Source organism: Pan paniscus, chromosome 2 (assembly GCF_029289425.2).
Source record: "Pan paniscus chromosome 2, NHGRI_mPanPan1-v2.0_pri, whole genome shotgun sequence".
Classification (NCBI taxonomy): Eukaryota; Metazoa; Chordata; class Mammalia; order Primates; family Hominidae; genus Pan; species Pan paniscus.
Genome location: NC_085926.1, coordinates 9,788,706 through 9,803,716, shown reverse-complemented (window position 1 = coordinate 9,803,716; position 15,011 = coordinate 9,788,706). Strand labels below are relative to the sequence as shown.

The 15,011-nt window shown below is 49.1% G+C and overlaps 2 protein-coding genes across 5 annotated transcripts in view; one reads left to right on the top strand and one right to left on the bottom strand.

Moving 5' to 3' along the window:
- The first annotated feature begins 13 nt into the window (after positions 1-13).
- On the top strand, positions 14-12,752 carry TADA3 (transcriptional adaptor 3). 2 transcript variants are annotated; one of them, XM_008966883.4, is made up of 9 exons: positions 14-503; positions 1,226-1,459; positions 2,756-3,006; positions 3,105-3,210; positions 5,379-5,520; positions 5,610-5,713; positions 7,297-7,406; positions 8,502-8,687; positions 12,170-12,752. In XM_008966883.4, the coding sequence occupies exons 2-9, from the start codon at positions 1,253-1,255 to the stop codon at positions 12,360-12,362; spliced, it is 1,299 nt and encodes a 432-aa protein (XP_008965131.1). In that variant the 5' UTR covers positions 14-503; positions 1,226-1,252; the 3' UTR covers positions 12,363-12,752. The 2 variants fall into 2 exon arrangements, 1 of the variants encoding a protein (XP_008965131.1); XR_010111395.1 differs by lacking the exon at positions 12,170-12,752 and adding an exon at positions 9,286-9,585 and having other exon boundaries at positions 155-503; positions 8,502-9,014.
- Positions 1,974-15,011, bottom strand: part of OGG1 (8-oxoguanine DNA glycosylase) — a 39,923-nt gene continuing 26,885 nt past the window's right edge. Inside the window, exons 7-8 of one of the 3 annotated variants that reach the window (XM_055110930.3) lie at positions 11,110-11,197; positions 9,619-10,465 (exon numbers count right to left, since the gene is read on the bottom strand). In XM_055110930.3, the coding sequence (XP_054966905.1) occupies positions 11,138-11,197 (60 nt within the window). In that variant the 3' untranslated portion in view covers positions 9,619-10,465; positions 11,110-11,137. Of the gene's footprint in view, positions 2,310-9,618; positions 10,466-11,109; positions 11,198-15,011 lie in introns of those variants that run through there. The other 2 variants (XM_034955725.4, XM_034955722.4) reach the window with 2 other exon arrangements.

The window sequence follows — 15,011 nt, the reverse complement described above, 5'->3', positions numbered from 1 at the left end:
GCCCCTCCTACCCGCAGCTCCTGGGGCTCGGCGGGGCTAACGGCAGCGCGGAGATCTCGGCCGCCAAGCCCCGCCTCCCGCCCCGGGCTGTGCCCCGGGGCTCGCCTGAGGCCGACCACCCGCACCCCACCTCTAGCGGGTTTGCTCGAGGCCCACTTTCTTCCCACCCCCGGCAAACTCCAGTAGGCTCGCCCTCGCTGACTCCCCGTCCCCGCGTCAACTGCAAGGGGCCCGCCCATAGCCAGTTCCGGGGCGGTTGCTCACATCGACCGGAACTCCCCGCCCCCTCCCGCGGCCCCGGGGCCGTAGGAGGCCGCAGTGAGGAGGTAGAGGGGGCGGGGGTCGCACTAGGGTGTCCCTAGAGAACGAGGACTCTGAAGGCGGGACATTTGGGCGACCCCCGGGCGGGGCCAGCCATTAAACAGTCCCACTTCTTCTGTGCCAGACACTGAACTGGGCTCTTGACGGGCATCATCTCTTAATCCTCAGAACATCCCAGGGAGGTAGGTACTATTGTTATCCCCGTTTTTCAGATTTAGACTTTTAATGGGGAAACAGACCGAGACTTCTTTTGTTCCCATTTTACAGATGGAAAAACTGAGACTCAAAAAGGTCAAATAACATGTTCAGGGGCACATAAGTAGAGAATGGTAAAGCCTGGGCTTGAACCCAGGTCTGTCTGGCTTACCAGCCCACGTTCTAAACCACTATTAGTGACTAGAGAAGGGAGAAAGGTGGAATAGGGTAAGAAAAGAGGCCAAGAGTCCCAGAGAACATGGTAAGAATGGGGTGCTTGGAACTCAAAGTCTTAGCAGAACCCAAGAGAAATAGAAGGGAAGGAAAGAGCATCAGAAAGGCGAGGCAAGGCATAGCAGTATAGCATGGTGATCAGGGTGCAGACTCAAGACTAGCGGGGTTCAAATTGCATCTTGGAAGCATAGGCACATACCCACCCTTACAGAGTCTCAGTTTCTTTCTCTGTAAAAACGAGATCACAATGGTCCTTGTTCATGGCGCTGAGTGAGAAATTCAGTGAGATAAACTGATAAAGTGCTCTACACCTAGCTTGGTACCCAGTTAAGTGCCCTGTGAGTAGGAACTGTGCCATCAATTTTGTCAGTAAGGGACTGAAGCTGGGCTTCCTTGAGGCTGTCCCTGGAGGTAAGAAGCTCTTGGGCTTTTCTCAGACCACTTTGTCTCCCATCAATGGCCCTGTCCTCTCCAGCTCCACAGGATCCCCATATCCTGGGCCATGAGTGAGTTGAAAGACTGCCCCTTGCAGTTCCACGACTTCAAGTCTGTGGATCACCTGAAGGTCTGTCCCCGCTACACGGCAGTGCTGGCACGCTCTGAGGATGATGGCATCGGCATCGAGGAGCTGGACACCCTGCAGCTGGAGCTGGAGACCCTGCTGTCTTCTGCCAGCCGGCGCCTGCGTGTGCTTGAGGCCGAAACCCAGGTGATAACCCCAGAGAGGGGCCAGCACCAGAGATGGACTGCAACAAGTTATGGGATGGGTCATTGAGTTAGCCCCATATGCTGAGACTTGGGGTACAGGGGTTTGTGGGGAGAGGGAGAGAGACGCAAACTGGGTTTGCATGACACAAAAAATACACAAGAATATGCATGATCCTCTTAAATTGCAAGATTTCTAATTCAGTAAGCTTTTATTGGCACCCCACTCATCCCCCATTGTGTTCTGGGTCCTATGCTAGCCATTAGAGAAAGGTAATTAGGACAGTTATGGCTGTCAAGGAGCTTGGCAACTAGGAAAGTGAGAAAGTCAAGTACATACCAGGTGATGTGATGTTGTGGTTAGGAGTCCTAGGGAACTGGAATGGGGAAACCTGGATTTGAATCCTGGCATAAGCGCTTGCTAGCATTGCTGTTTCCTAGCTATGTGACTTTGAGAAAGTTGCCTCATATCTCTGAGTGTCAGTTTCCCTATCTGCAAAGTGGGGTGAATAATAGGACCTACCTTAGTGCTTTTGTGAGGATTAAAAGAGAATTTTTTGCAAAAACTCAGCCCAATGCCAGACACTAAGTAAGTACTTCAGATGTTATTTATTTGCTACTCTGGTGACTTTATTCACTGCATAAAGATGCCTTGAGCCTTGTGTGCCAGGCGCTATGCTGTATTCTGCAAAATAGAGATGGTTAAGGTGGGCTTTCTGGTCTTCAGTAGCTTATGGTCTAGTTGAAGAGACAAGTTGTGATGGTCATTCCAGTGTGACCAAACAACACGACTGGGTGCACGGTGGAGGTGTGAAGTGCCAGAGACTTGTAGAGGAAGGAGGTGCCAACTGGACCTAAAAGGATGAATAGAATTAACTTGTCCCTGGGAATCCATGGACCCTCCTTGAGGAAGGCTATGACTCAAGTTGTATTTTAGCATCTAAGAACCTGGGTAACTGATTGAGAGAAGGCATCTCAGTAGTGGTGACATCGAAGTGAAGGTTTGCTGAGAGGACTCTTGTGTTAAACAGTATGTGACTGGCATGGGTGATACAGAAGTGAATCAGTATAGATGAACAAGTGAATGAGATTATGAGAAGTATATGAATAAAGTTCTAGGAGGCCAGGCACAGAAAATGAGCTGAATTTTGAAGGATGAGTAAGAGTTTACTAGGTAAAAAGAGGATGGGGAAAGACCCAGGAGCCTCCGTAGATTCTAGATCCTAATTTATTCACTAGAGGAAAGAGATATTCTGTGTTTTCCCTTCTCCCCCTCAGTGACACTTTCTGTAAATTTCAGATCCTCACCGACTGGCAGGATAAGAAAGGTGACAGACGATTCCTGAAGCTGGGTCGAGACCATGAACTTGGAGCTCCCCCCAAACATGGGAAGCCCAAGAAGCAGAAACTGGAAGGGAAGGCAGGACATGGGCCGGGCCCTGGCCCAGGACGGCCCAAATCCAAAAACCTTCAGCCCAAGATCCAGGAATATGAATTCACTGATGACCCTATCGACGTGCCACGGATCCCCAAAAATGATGCCCCCAACAGGTTCTGGGCTAGAGAACATAGAAGGGGGCCTCAAGGTTCTGGTGGTGGAGGCACTGGTGGGGCAGGGGCGCCCACTCAGGATCTGCTTCTCCCTGCAGGTTCTGGGCTTCAGTGGAGCCCTACTGTGCTGACATCACCAGCGAGGAGGTCCGCACACTTGAGGAGTTACTGAAGCCCCCAGAAGATGAGGCTGAGCATTACAAGGTAGAAACTCTGGGCCTTGATAGACATGATGCGGAACAAGAGAGTTCAGAGGTGCCTGAGAAGTAAAGCTACCAAAGCCATGCATCATCTTCCTTCCCCAACCCTGCCCAGTCTGCTGTCTGCTCCATCAGTGCCTCCAGACATCTAGGCCCAAACTCAGCTTTCTCCGTGCACTGCCTCCCCTCTACCCCAGCCAAATGTCAACACGCCCTCAAGCATCTACTTAAGTGAAGTCTGCCCATGTTCCTTTATCCCCATCCCCTCTGCTTTGGTCCAAGCCTTCATCAACTTCTATCCAAACAGCCTCTTAACTCTCTTCCTGTTTCGAGGCCTCTGGAGGAACCTTTCTTTTTTCTTTAAGATATAAAACTTGGGCTGGGAGCAGTGGCTTATGCCTGCAATCCTAGCACTTTGGGAGGCCGGGGCGGGCAGATTGCTTGAGCTCAGGAATTTGAGACCAGCCTGGGCAACATGGTGAAACCCCATCTCTACCAAAATACAAAAAATTAGCCAGGCATGGCGGTGTGCGCCTGTAGTCCCAGCTACTCGGGAGGCTGAGTCAGGAGGATCTCTTGGACCCGGGAGGTGGAGGTTGCAGTGAGCCGAGATCACCCCACTGCACTCCAGCCTGGGCAACAGAGCAAGACTCCGTCTCCAAAAAAAAAAAAAGATGTAAAAGTCACCTCACGCCTGTAATCCCAACACTTTGGGAGGCTGTGGCAGGCAGATCATCTGAGGTCAAGAGTTCGAGACCAGCCTGACCAACATGGTGAAACGCTGTCTCTACTAAAAATACAAAAATTAGCCTGGCACGGTGGCATGCACCTGTAATCCTGGCTACTCGGGAGGCTGAGCCAGGAAAATCACCTGAACTGGGGAGGCATTGGTTGCAATGAGCCAAGATCGTGCCACTGTATTCCAGCCTGGGTGACAGAAGGAGATTCCATCCATTAAAAAAAAAAGAAAAGCCGGGTGCGGTGGCTCAAGCCTGTAATCCCAGCCCTTTGGGAGGCCGAGGCGGGCAGATCACAAGGTCAGGAGATCGAGACCATCCTGGCTAACACGGTGAAACCCCGTCTCTACTAAAAATAGAAAAAATTAGCCGGGCGTGGTGGCGGGCGCCTATAGTCCCAGCTGCTCGGGAGGCTAAGGCAGGAGAATGGCGTGAACCTGGGAGGCGGAGCTTGCAGTGAGCTGAGATTGTGCCACTGCACTCCAGCCTGGGTGACAGAGCAAGACTCTGTCTCAAAAAAAAAAGAAGATATAAAACTATGTTTTAATGATGAAAATAAATAAAACATGCTCCATTAAAGAAAATTTAGAAAATACAGAAAAATGTTGAGGGAGAATGCTCCCATAGGTGAGCTGTCATGATCAGATGTGCTCATGACATGGCGCTGCATCCAGGCCTCTCTTCCTCCCGTTATCTACGGGATCAAGTCCAGGCATCCCAGTCCTTGGTGGCACAGCTCCAGTGCCCCTCTCCATTTTCCTCGGCCATACCCCTCTTCATTGTCGTGTTGACCAGTCCCACCAAGTATCTTGCCCTCATTCCAGGACACCACAGCCTCCTCGCTGGTCTCTGGGCCTCTGGCAAGCTCTTCTCTCCCTCTTGTCTCCTTGACAGACTTGACTCACCCTTCAAGGCCCTGATCTCATGTTACCTCCACCAAAGCACTCTTTCAGATTCCCCAGCAGAAAGTTAGTCTCTCCTTTGTGCTGCCACAACACTTTGATCTCTCTCTTTCACTTCACTTATCTGATTTCTTAAAAATTTATCTGAAAAAGAGTTCATACAGACAGCAGTAAATTCAAGCAATTTATAAAAGGTCATTCCCTGTCACCCGTGACCTGAAGGCTCCTAATTCTCTCGAGAGGCAATTGCTGTGACCTGAGACAATCTGTGTACGTATTCTGCACCTTCTATCTTGGGAATTACTTCAGATTGGCTTCTGTGTGTGTGTCTTAGTTCTTTTTGGACCTGTCTCCCTTACTAGAGTGTGAAGTACAGGTTTTATCTTCGTTGTACTTTCTTACCTACACCTGACACTGGGCTTGGCCTTGGACTAGGGACTTGAGAGAGATATAAGATAGGTAAGTGAATGAATGAATGAAGCATGGCTGGCCAGTGCTTACCCACTCAGGGTTGGGTGCCATCTTTTCCACAGATCCCACCCCTGGGGAAGCACTACTCCCAGCGCTGGGCCCAGGAGGACCTGCTGGAGGAGCAGAAGGATGGGGCCCGGGCAGCGGCTGTGGCTGACAAGAAGAAAGGCCTCATGGGGCCACTGACCGAACTGGACACTAAAGGTAGGCCTCTCACCTCCCTGCCAACCCCAGGTCAGGACTTGAGTTCCAGAACTTCAGCCCACCTCCCCTCCTTTCCTGTGCCCGCTTAGATGTGGATGCCCTGCTGAAGAAGTCTGAGGCCCAGCATGAACAGCCGGAAGATGGATGCCCCTTTGGTGCCCTGACGCAGCGCCTCCTGCAGGCCCTGGTGGAGGTGAGCACCCTAACCCAAAAGAGGAACCATATTTACTTTGTGTTTTAATGTGTTATGCTTATTTTTTATTGGAATTTATCATACATTTATTAGGTTGGTGCAAAAATAATTAGGTTGGTGCAAAAGTAAAAACCTGGACTAATATATAGCAAAAGATTGGGAATAATATATAACTTGTGTACCTAATAGAAAAGTGCACAGATCATAAATGTACAGTTTTCACAAATGAGCTTGTATTACCAGCCTGGAGATTACAAAATGAAACATTACTATATCCTAGAAGCCCCTCTCATGCCCCTGTTTTTCTCCAACTTTCCCCAAAGGTAGCCTTACTCCACAATTACTTTTGCTAAGCATCTGTTGGAGGGGCTTTATACACATCCTCCCACTGGAGGCCAGGACAGTGGTTAACGCTGTGTTACAGATAAGAAGATTGAGGCTCAGAAAAGGGAACTGTTCACTTGAGGTCTCACACACCAGGATTCAAACCCTAGCTTCAGGGGCCCTGTCTTTATACCTGCTGGTTGACCTTAGACACACCCTCACACTCTTTCACCTCATTGAGACTCAGTTTTCTATTCTGGCTCAAACACAATAGTTTATCTCATGTAACAGTCTGGGTACATGTTGCAGGTTATCTAAGGTAGGGGAAGAGGCAGGTCTCTATCTCATATCATCAGACAGGGACCCCAGCTGACGGTGGCCTTGCAGTCTGCACAAGGTCACTCTGGGCGTAATTGTCACTCCGGTCCCACAGAATAAGAGCAAGGAGGCCGGGCGCGGTGGCTCACGCCTGTAATCCCAGCACTTTGGGAGGCTGAGGCGGGCGGATCACAAGGTCAGGAGATCGAGACCATCCTGGCTAACATGATGAAACCCCGTCTCTACTAAAAATACAAAAAAATTAGCCGGGCATGGTGGCAGGCGCCTGTAGTCCCAACTACTTGGGAGGCTGAGGCAGGAGAATGGCATGAACCCGGGAGGCAGAGCTTGCAGTAAGCCGAAATTGTGCCACTGCACTCCACAGCCTGGGTGACAAAGTGAGACTCCATCTCAAAAAAAAAAAAAAAACCAGGAGGAGTGTGTGAAGGAAACTTTTTGGCCCATGCCTAGCTGTGGCTCTTATCTCTTCCGATCACTTTCCCCTGGAGAGAACCTGTCACATGACCATACCCGCCTGCAAGAGAGCCTGGGAAGTATAGTACAACTGGACAGGCATTGCCTAGCTGCCATGGAGGAAAGGAGAGTATGGCATTCGGACAGCTAGCACCTCCGCCACAGCAGGCCTAGCACACTGCCTGGTGCGTTGCAGACGCTTCACAAACCTTAGCTGTTCATTACCATCATTGAGTGTTAATCATTTCTCTTCTGTGTTCCTTTTTCTTCATATCAGTACGAAAATAAAAGGGATTTCTAGAATGATCAAAGCAATTTGGGATTGGTATGGGAAGGCTTCCCACGGTAGGTGGGATGGGAAAGATAAAAGGATATTTCTGGTGTTTGAAGACTGTCGGTGTAGGTCAGAAAGGAGCAGGAAAGTGGAACAGCTATTTTTCCTTCCACTCATTTTTGTGGTCTTCTAGGAAAATATTATTTCCCCTATGGAGGATTCTCCTATTCCTGACATGTCTGGGAAAGAATCAGGGGCTGACGGGGCAAGCACCTCCCCTCGCAATCAGAACAAGCCCTTCAGGTGAGTGGTGTCCTATCCACAACCCACAGTCTGGCCCCTGCTTCTGTTGGCTTCTCTCCATCTCAACCTGGGGAAGTCCTCATCAGTAAGAGGCTGGGGGCAGTTAGGTGAAGCCTAATAGCAGTCTCAAGTGTGAGTGATGACCCAGCGTGTCTGCATGCACAGACTGAGTGCAGGGTTGTTCAGCACAGAACTGTTCATACCATAAATAACCCAAATGTCCTGCTGAAGGGGAATGGTTGGCTAAATTGGCATAACTCCATATGATGAAATAACTTGGGGCTATTAATCATATAGCTGCAAGTATAGAGAAATATAGTTAAATGACATGAAAAGATGTAAATTATAGAGTGACAAGTGGGGAAAATATTAGTTGTAGCCCAGTATAGATGGTATAATACTATTTTTACTTAAAATATATTTCTTTTTTTCTTTTTCTTTTTGAGATGGAGTCTCGCTCTTGTCGTTTAGGTTGGAGCGCAATGGCGCAATCTTGGCTCACTGCAACCTCCGCCTCCCGGGTTCGAGCGATTCTCCTGCCTCAGCCACCAAGTAGCTGTGATTACAGGCGCCTGCTACCATGTATGGCTAATTTTTGTATTTTTAGTAGAGACGGGGTTTCACCATCTTGGCCGGGCTGGTCTTGAACTCCTGACCTCAGGTGATCCTCCCACCTCGGCCTTCCAAAGTGCTGGGATTACAGGTGTGAGCCACCATGCCTGGCTTACTTACAATATATTTAAATATGTGCACATAAGGGAGAAAACCTGGACTAATATGTAGCGAAAGATTAGGAATAATATATAACAAAATCTGGAATATATATAATAATATATAACAAAATAATAGTAATTCTCTCTGGGATGTTGGCATTATGGGTTTTTCCATATTTTTTGAATAGTAGATACATACGTTGCTTGTGTTTAAAAACCAGACCAGATGTGCCTGTCCCTCCCTTTGTATCTGGATAGACACAGAGGGGGTGCCCAAAGGGAAAGGCAGGTTTTCACTGACCTTGGGAAGCCCAGGGAACCTCCAAGGTGGGCCCTTCTCCAAGCTGGCTCTTGAGTCTGACGGGCCTGCCTCCTGCTGCAGTGTGCCGCATACTAAGTCCCTGGAGAGCCGCATCAAGGAGGAGCTAATTGCCCAGGGCCTTTTGGAGTCTGAAGACCGCCCTGCAGAGGACTCCGAGGATGAGGTCCTTGCTGAGCTTCGCAAACGGCAGGCTGAGCTGAAGGCACTTAGTGCCCACAACCGCACCAAGAAGCACGACCTGCTGAGGTGAGTGTTAGCAGGATGCACAGTCCCGGGGGTGGCCTTGGAGGCTGTGGCCACGGCTAGTCACCTTTCAGGGGTTTTACAACAGGCTTTCCAATCCTGGCTGGCCTCTAAATCATCTGGAGAGCCTCGAAAAAAACAGCAGTGGCCAGTCCACCGGGTATGTCCCAAACAAATTCTAATTCCACAGAGTGGGGCTCAGGCATCTGTGACTGACCGATTGATTTGATTTGTTTTTGTTTTGTTTTTTTTTGAGAGGGAGTCTCGCACCGTCACCCAGGCTGGAGTGCAGTGGCATGATCTCAGCTCACTGCAAGCTCCGCCTCCCAGGTTCACGCCATTCTCCTGCCTCAGCCTCCTGAGTAGCTGATACTACAGGCACCCACCACCACGCCCAGCTAATTTTTTTGTATTTTTAGTAGAGACGGGGTTTCACCGTGTTAGCCAGGATGGTCTCGATCTCCTGACCTCGTGATCCACCCGCCTCGGCCTCCCAAAGTGCCAGGATTACAGGCGTGAGCCACTGCGCCTGGCCTAGTTTGGTTTTTTAATTATGGTAAAGGCATAATATAAAATGTATCTCCATGGGAGGCTGAGGCAGGAGAATCAGTTGAACCTGGGAGGCGGAGGTTGCAGTGAGCTGAGACTGCACCATTGCATTCCAGCCTGGGCAACAAGAGTGAAACTGCATCTCAAAAAAAAAAAGAAAAAAAATGTACCCTTCTTAACCATTTTTAAGTGTACAGTTTAGTAGTGTTACCCATATTCACATTGTTGTGTGATTTATTTTTTGTCTTTTCATGCTTCTTTTCTTTTTATCCCCAAAGTTTTGTTATTAAAAATTTGATACACACAGAAAATCTGAAAGAATCATACAATAAACATCAGTATATTCTCCACCTAGACTAATTAACTGTTAACATTTTGTTGGAGATCTGTGATTTTTATTTGCTCATCACAAGAAATTGACCAGTGTTTTAGGACATGTTCTTTTGGGAATCCATCACAGTGCCTGCCATTCATTTGATGTCAACTCCCATCCATCTTGTTCTGCATTGATCACAAGGGTATAGGTGACATCTGGAGGAAGACTGTGGAATCGCTACCCTTTAGTTAAAGAGATAGGGAAGCAACCCGAACAAGTCTCTTTGCTTCTCACAGACAAGTGCTGTGTCTTAACTTCATAGAGCCCTGACAGGACAGGGCACATTCATTCATTTGGCCATTTTTTTTTTTTTTTTTGAGACGGTGTCTCACTCTGTTGCCCAGGCTGGAGTGCAGTGGCATGATCTCGGCTCACTGCAACCTCCGCCTCCCGGGTTCAGGCAGTTCTCCTGCCTCAGCCTCCTGAGTAGTTGGGATTACAGGCATGCACCACCATGCCAGGCTAATCATTTGGCCTTTCTTATTGTCTCTTAGATATTGTGCTGGGGGCCAGCAAGAGAGGCAGAGCAAGGGACTTGCGGATTACTAGCAGATGATCAGTAAAGACAAGTGCCATTAAAAGGAGAGGTAGTTGCTGACAAGCTGCCAGGGTATTTAAGGATAAGGGTGACTAATGTATGCTGAGGGCCTACTGTGTGTCAGGGGCTTTATGTACACTCTCAAGTGTCTTGACAACAACCCAGGAGGGAGGAGCTATTTTCGTTGTTTACCAGATGAGGAAATAAAGGCCCAGTGAAACGAAATGCTCTGCTGAAGGTCACACACTCAATAAACAGCAAGCTGAGACTTGAACCCGTGGTTGAATCAAAGCCTCTTTCTATAATAGTTTGTTTTCTCTGAAAGGTGAGAAGAAGAAAACACAGATGGAAGAGGCACTGAGGGAAGCAGAGGGAGAGAGAGGAAGAGAGAGAAAAGCAGGCATGTGCAGTTACAGAAGTAGTGGGCCCTAGCTGGGCCTGGTGGCTCATGCCTGTAATCCCAGCACTTTGGGAGACTGAGGTGGGAGGCTTGTTTGAGCTCAGGAGTTCGAAACTAGCCTGGGCAATGTAGTCAGACCCCCATCTCTACTAAAAATTTTTAAAAATCAGCTAGGCATGGTGGCACATGCCTATAGTCCTACTCAGGAGGCTGATGTGGGAGGATTGCTTGATCCTGGGAGGTAGAGGCTGCAGTGAGCTTGATCAGGCCACTGTACTCCAGCCTGGGTGACAGAGTGAGACCTGTCTCAAAAAAAAAAAAAAAAAAAAGAAGTAATGGGCAATGAAGAAATGGCTTGCAGCTCTCAGGAAACCAGAACACAGCCCTTACCCTGCTGCAGAGCAGCTGCAAGGCCTTAAGCAGCCCCTGACCTGAGCATCAGCTTCCCCTTCTGGAAAACTGGCAGGCTGGACTCAATCACTAAGTGACCTTCCAGCTCCACCATCGATGAAATGTATAAATCAGACCCTGTTCAGAGAGATTGATCTGGTGTCTCACCCACCTCCTGTCAGCCTCAGGCTGCCTAGACCTTAGGGGGCTCTGGAATGCAGATGCCGACGTAAGCAGGCCTTCTGCTGGCACTGGAACACCTGAAACAACAGTGTTTAAAAACAAGAGTTTGGCCCCAGCCTGCTCCAGATCTCCCCCTCACTAACTGTGGGATCCTGGGATCATCTTTGAGCCTCATTTTCCTCACGGGTAACATAGGAATAATAGTACATATTTTGCAGGGTTGTTAGGAGGATTAACTGAGAGACAGAGAGAGTGGGTGTGCGTGTGTGTGTGTGTGTGTGTGTGTGTGTGTATATATATATATATATTTTTTTTTTTAGAGACAGGGTCTTATTCTGTTGCCGAGGTTGGTCTCAACTCCTGGCTTCAAGTGATCTTCCTGCCTCCATCTCCCAAAGCGCTGGGATTACAGGCATGAGCTACTTTGCCCAGCCTACTGTGTATATTTTTAAGACCTTTTTTTTTTTTGAAGACACAGTCACGCTCTGTTGCCCAGACTGGAGTGTAGTGGCATGATCATAGTTCACTGTAACCTTGAACTCCTGGCCTCAAGCAATCCTCAGCTCCCTTGGAGTTGGGACTACAGGTGTGCACTACCACACCCAGCTAATTTTTTAAATTTTTTGTAGAGACAGTCTCACTATGTTGCTCAGACTGGTCTCGAACTCCTGGGCTCAAGTGATCCTTCTGCCTTGGGCTCCCAAAGTGCTGGGACTGCAGATGTGAACCCCCATGTGCAGCCAAGACTTTATTCTTCTAGAGCAGTTTTAAGTTCACAACAAAATTGAGAGAAAGGTACAGAGAATTCCCGTATCTCCCTGTCCCCACATGTGCACAGCCTCCCCCGTGATCAACATGAGTTAATATTTTTCAGGAGCTTAAGATAGTGCCATGTAAGTGTAGTTCAGTAACTGCTTTTTGGTCACGACTGTATGACACAATCCACAGGCATGCCAGCCTGGGCTGGTGGGTAGGCTCAGTCTTGAAGAGGGAGGGGTTGCTCTCTGGAGGTGGGCTGACCCTGGCACCTGGCTGGCTGGTCCCCACAGGCTGGCAAAGGAGGAGGTGAGCCGGCAGGAGCTGAGGCAGCGGGTGCGCATGGCTGACAACGAGGTCATGGACGCCTTTCGCAAGATCATGGCTGCCCGGCAGAAGAAGCGGACTCCCACCAAGAAAGAAAAGGACCAGGCCTGGAAGACTCTGAAGGAGCGTGAGAGCATCCTGAAGCTGCTGGATGGGTAGCCCTCACCCCTGCCTCAGGCTGATTATCTGGCCTAGGGGAGGGGAAGGGAGGCCCACTTCCTTCTTTGGGCACAGGAAACATTGGCCTGTGGCTGTCCCTCAAATGGTGGCAGTCTCTAGAGGACCGTGGCCCTTCCCCTGAGGTCTTTTGGCCTAGCTCTGTGCAACCAGGACACAGGAAGCCCTGCTGGGCTGGCCTGAGGCCTAGTCTCTGCTTGGTCCCCGAGATGGGGTTGGAGGGGACTTCGTTTCTGGGTCTTCCTCTTCCCCTCTTTACCATCCCCCACTCCCTAATCCCCTCCCCCTGTCTCCCCTTCAAGGACTTCTCCCTTGTGGTTTTGTAAAGTGCAAACTTAAGAATAAAGTGACTGCTGTGGTTTTTCAAAAAAAGCATCCAGTCTTTGAATGTCTGTTACAGTGGGGAGGAAGGAACCAGTGTGGGTGGTAAGGTTTGTGGGGGGTATGCTTGGTGGCTCTCAGCCCATGGCCACTAACCCATGGCATTCAGTCAGGGAGAACTTTCTGAGTACCTCTTTCTGAGGATACTTGTGGCTGCACGTAACAATGCCCCCCAGCTCAAAGTGGATTCACAGTAAGGAAATGTGTTGGCTGCAGGATTGGCAGTCCTGGGACAGAATGGCCTTCACGGTTAGCCAATCTAGCAATTCTTCAGGGTCATCAAGGGTCCAGGTTTCTTTTTTTTTTAATTTAAGTTCTAGGGTACATGTGCACAACGTGCAGGTTTGTTACATATGTATACATGTGCCATGTTGGTGTGCTGCACCCATTAACTCGTCATTTACATTAGGTATATCTCCTAATGCTTTCCCTCCCCCCTCCCCCAAGGGTCCAGGTTTCTTAGGGGTCACCACACTGCCCTCCACAGTGTCGACCTCTGCCTAAGGTGAGTCCTTCTCTGGCTGTAGTGTGGCAGTGGAGCAGTTGGGGCCAGATGCTTCCTCATTTACATCCAGCACAGGAGGGAGCCGGAGCCAGCGGGCTTCCATGGCCCACCTACAGAAGCAAGAAGCCTTTTCCCAGATACCATCATGTTTCAGTGGCCCAAACTCAGTCTCACATGCCCATTCCTCAGTCACTGTGGCAAAGGAGACTGTAATGGCTTTATGCCAGTCAGAGTGGAGTTTGCTACTCCATCAAGGTGGTGGAGAGAGAGTAAAACCCAACAAGATCTGAGTAGGAAACAGGGAAGTCAGTGCTAGATAGACCACTGACAACGTCTCTTCCACAGCTGGGGCAGGAAGCTTGGCCTAAGGGACACAGATGAATAAATATGCTCTGGTACCTGCCTCAAGTTGTTCCCAGACTGGTCTGAGAGAATCAGGGAATAATTTGCAATTTACTGTGGGAAGGTTGAGGTCCACGCAGGAGAGAAGGAAGGGTAAGGTTCCCTAAGGAAGTGACCTATGAACTGAGCCATAAACAAGGAGGGCGAACATGGCCAACATTCTCGTATACCCAGCACCTCTCTGTTGGAGAAATGTTCCTTCCCCATCACACATGGTTCTTGTCCGACTGCCAAACTAGGGTGCACACATGACCCCAGCTTGGCCAGTCAAGTGCCAATCCCTCTAGCCACAATGATTAGTCCCAGAAGCAGGCATGTAACCCAAGCTGGGTCACTCGAGGCCCTCCATAAGATTGCTCTGTGGATGCTGAGAGGAGAGTTCCACTTCTTGTTGGACCATAAGCCATAGACTATAAACTCAGTCTACCCCAGTGACCTGCTCTCCTCCCATGGGGAAAAACCTGCTTGAGAATAAAGCCAGCTCAGAAAAGCAGAGCCAGGAGATGGAGAAGTGCTGCATCCAGCTATTCTTGAAGCCACCGGATCCTCCCTTAGACTTCCCACATATATCAGCCCACAAAGGCTTCTTTTGGCTTAAACTAGTTTGCTTTAGAGTTTTGTGATTTGTAACTAAAAAAGGCCTATTACAAGTGAATTTTGGCAAAAAGAAAGATGAAGTAGGATCCTGAGAGAGAGGACAGCATGAGGCCCTGCCTCCCACTAGGTGCTGGGCCAAGCTGCTGCAATTTCTCAGTGACTCATTGTCCCCAGGTTGCTCACAGCCTTCTCAGAGAGAAAAGACACCCACACATGCAATGATGAGAAACCAACTCTAATCATAATGATAATGCAATGAAGTGCTCAGTAAATGTTAGTATGCACCAGGCATTGTTCTGAACTCATTCAACTACCTAATATTATGGGGTAGGTATCAGCTACCCCATAATAACATCCCATTTACAGATGAGGAAACTGAGGCTTAGGAGGTTACATACCTTGCTTTGTCAAGCAATTGAGTGGTTGAGCCAACATTCAAACTCAGGCCATTTGGCTTACAGAGAGAGCCTCTTCATTACAACTCACTGGGGCCCCACTCCCATTACAGTGTATGTGAATGGTACTCCCTATACTTGGGCAGTGCCCAACCTGTGCAGCCATACATGGCAGCTCTGCTTGAAGACCCCCCTTCTCTTAACCACTCACTTCCATGTTCACTGGGCCACACCATAAGTATGGTGGGCGTTGTTGGTAGAGAGTTCCAAGAACAGAGACAGTTTTGTGGAGGAGGTGGGATGAGAGCTGACATCCCAAAATTGGATGGAATTGTGAAAGAAGGAAGACAG

Bases quoted from the DNA above. Each gene is read 5' to 3' on its own strand.
- TADA3 (XM_008966883.4), top strand. From the start codon at position 1,253: ATGAGTGAGTTGAAAGACTGCCCCTTGCAGTTCCACGACTTCAAGTCT. The intron at 5,521-5,609 runs GTAGGCCTCTCA...GTGCCCGCTTAG, and splicing joins GACCGAACTGGACACTAAAG to ATGTGGATGCCCTGCTGAAG. The intron at 5,714-7,296 runs GTGAGCACCCTA...GTGGTCTTCTAG, and splicing joins TCCTGCAGGCCCTGGTGGAG to GAAAATATTATTTCCCCTAT.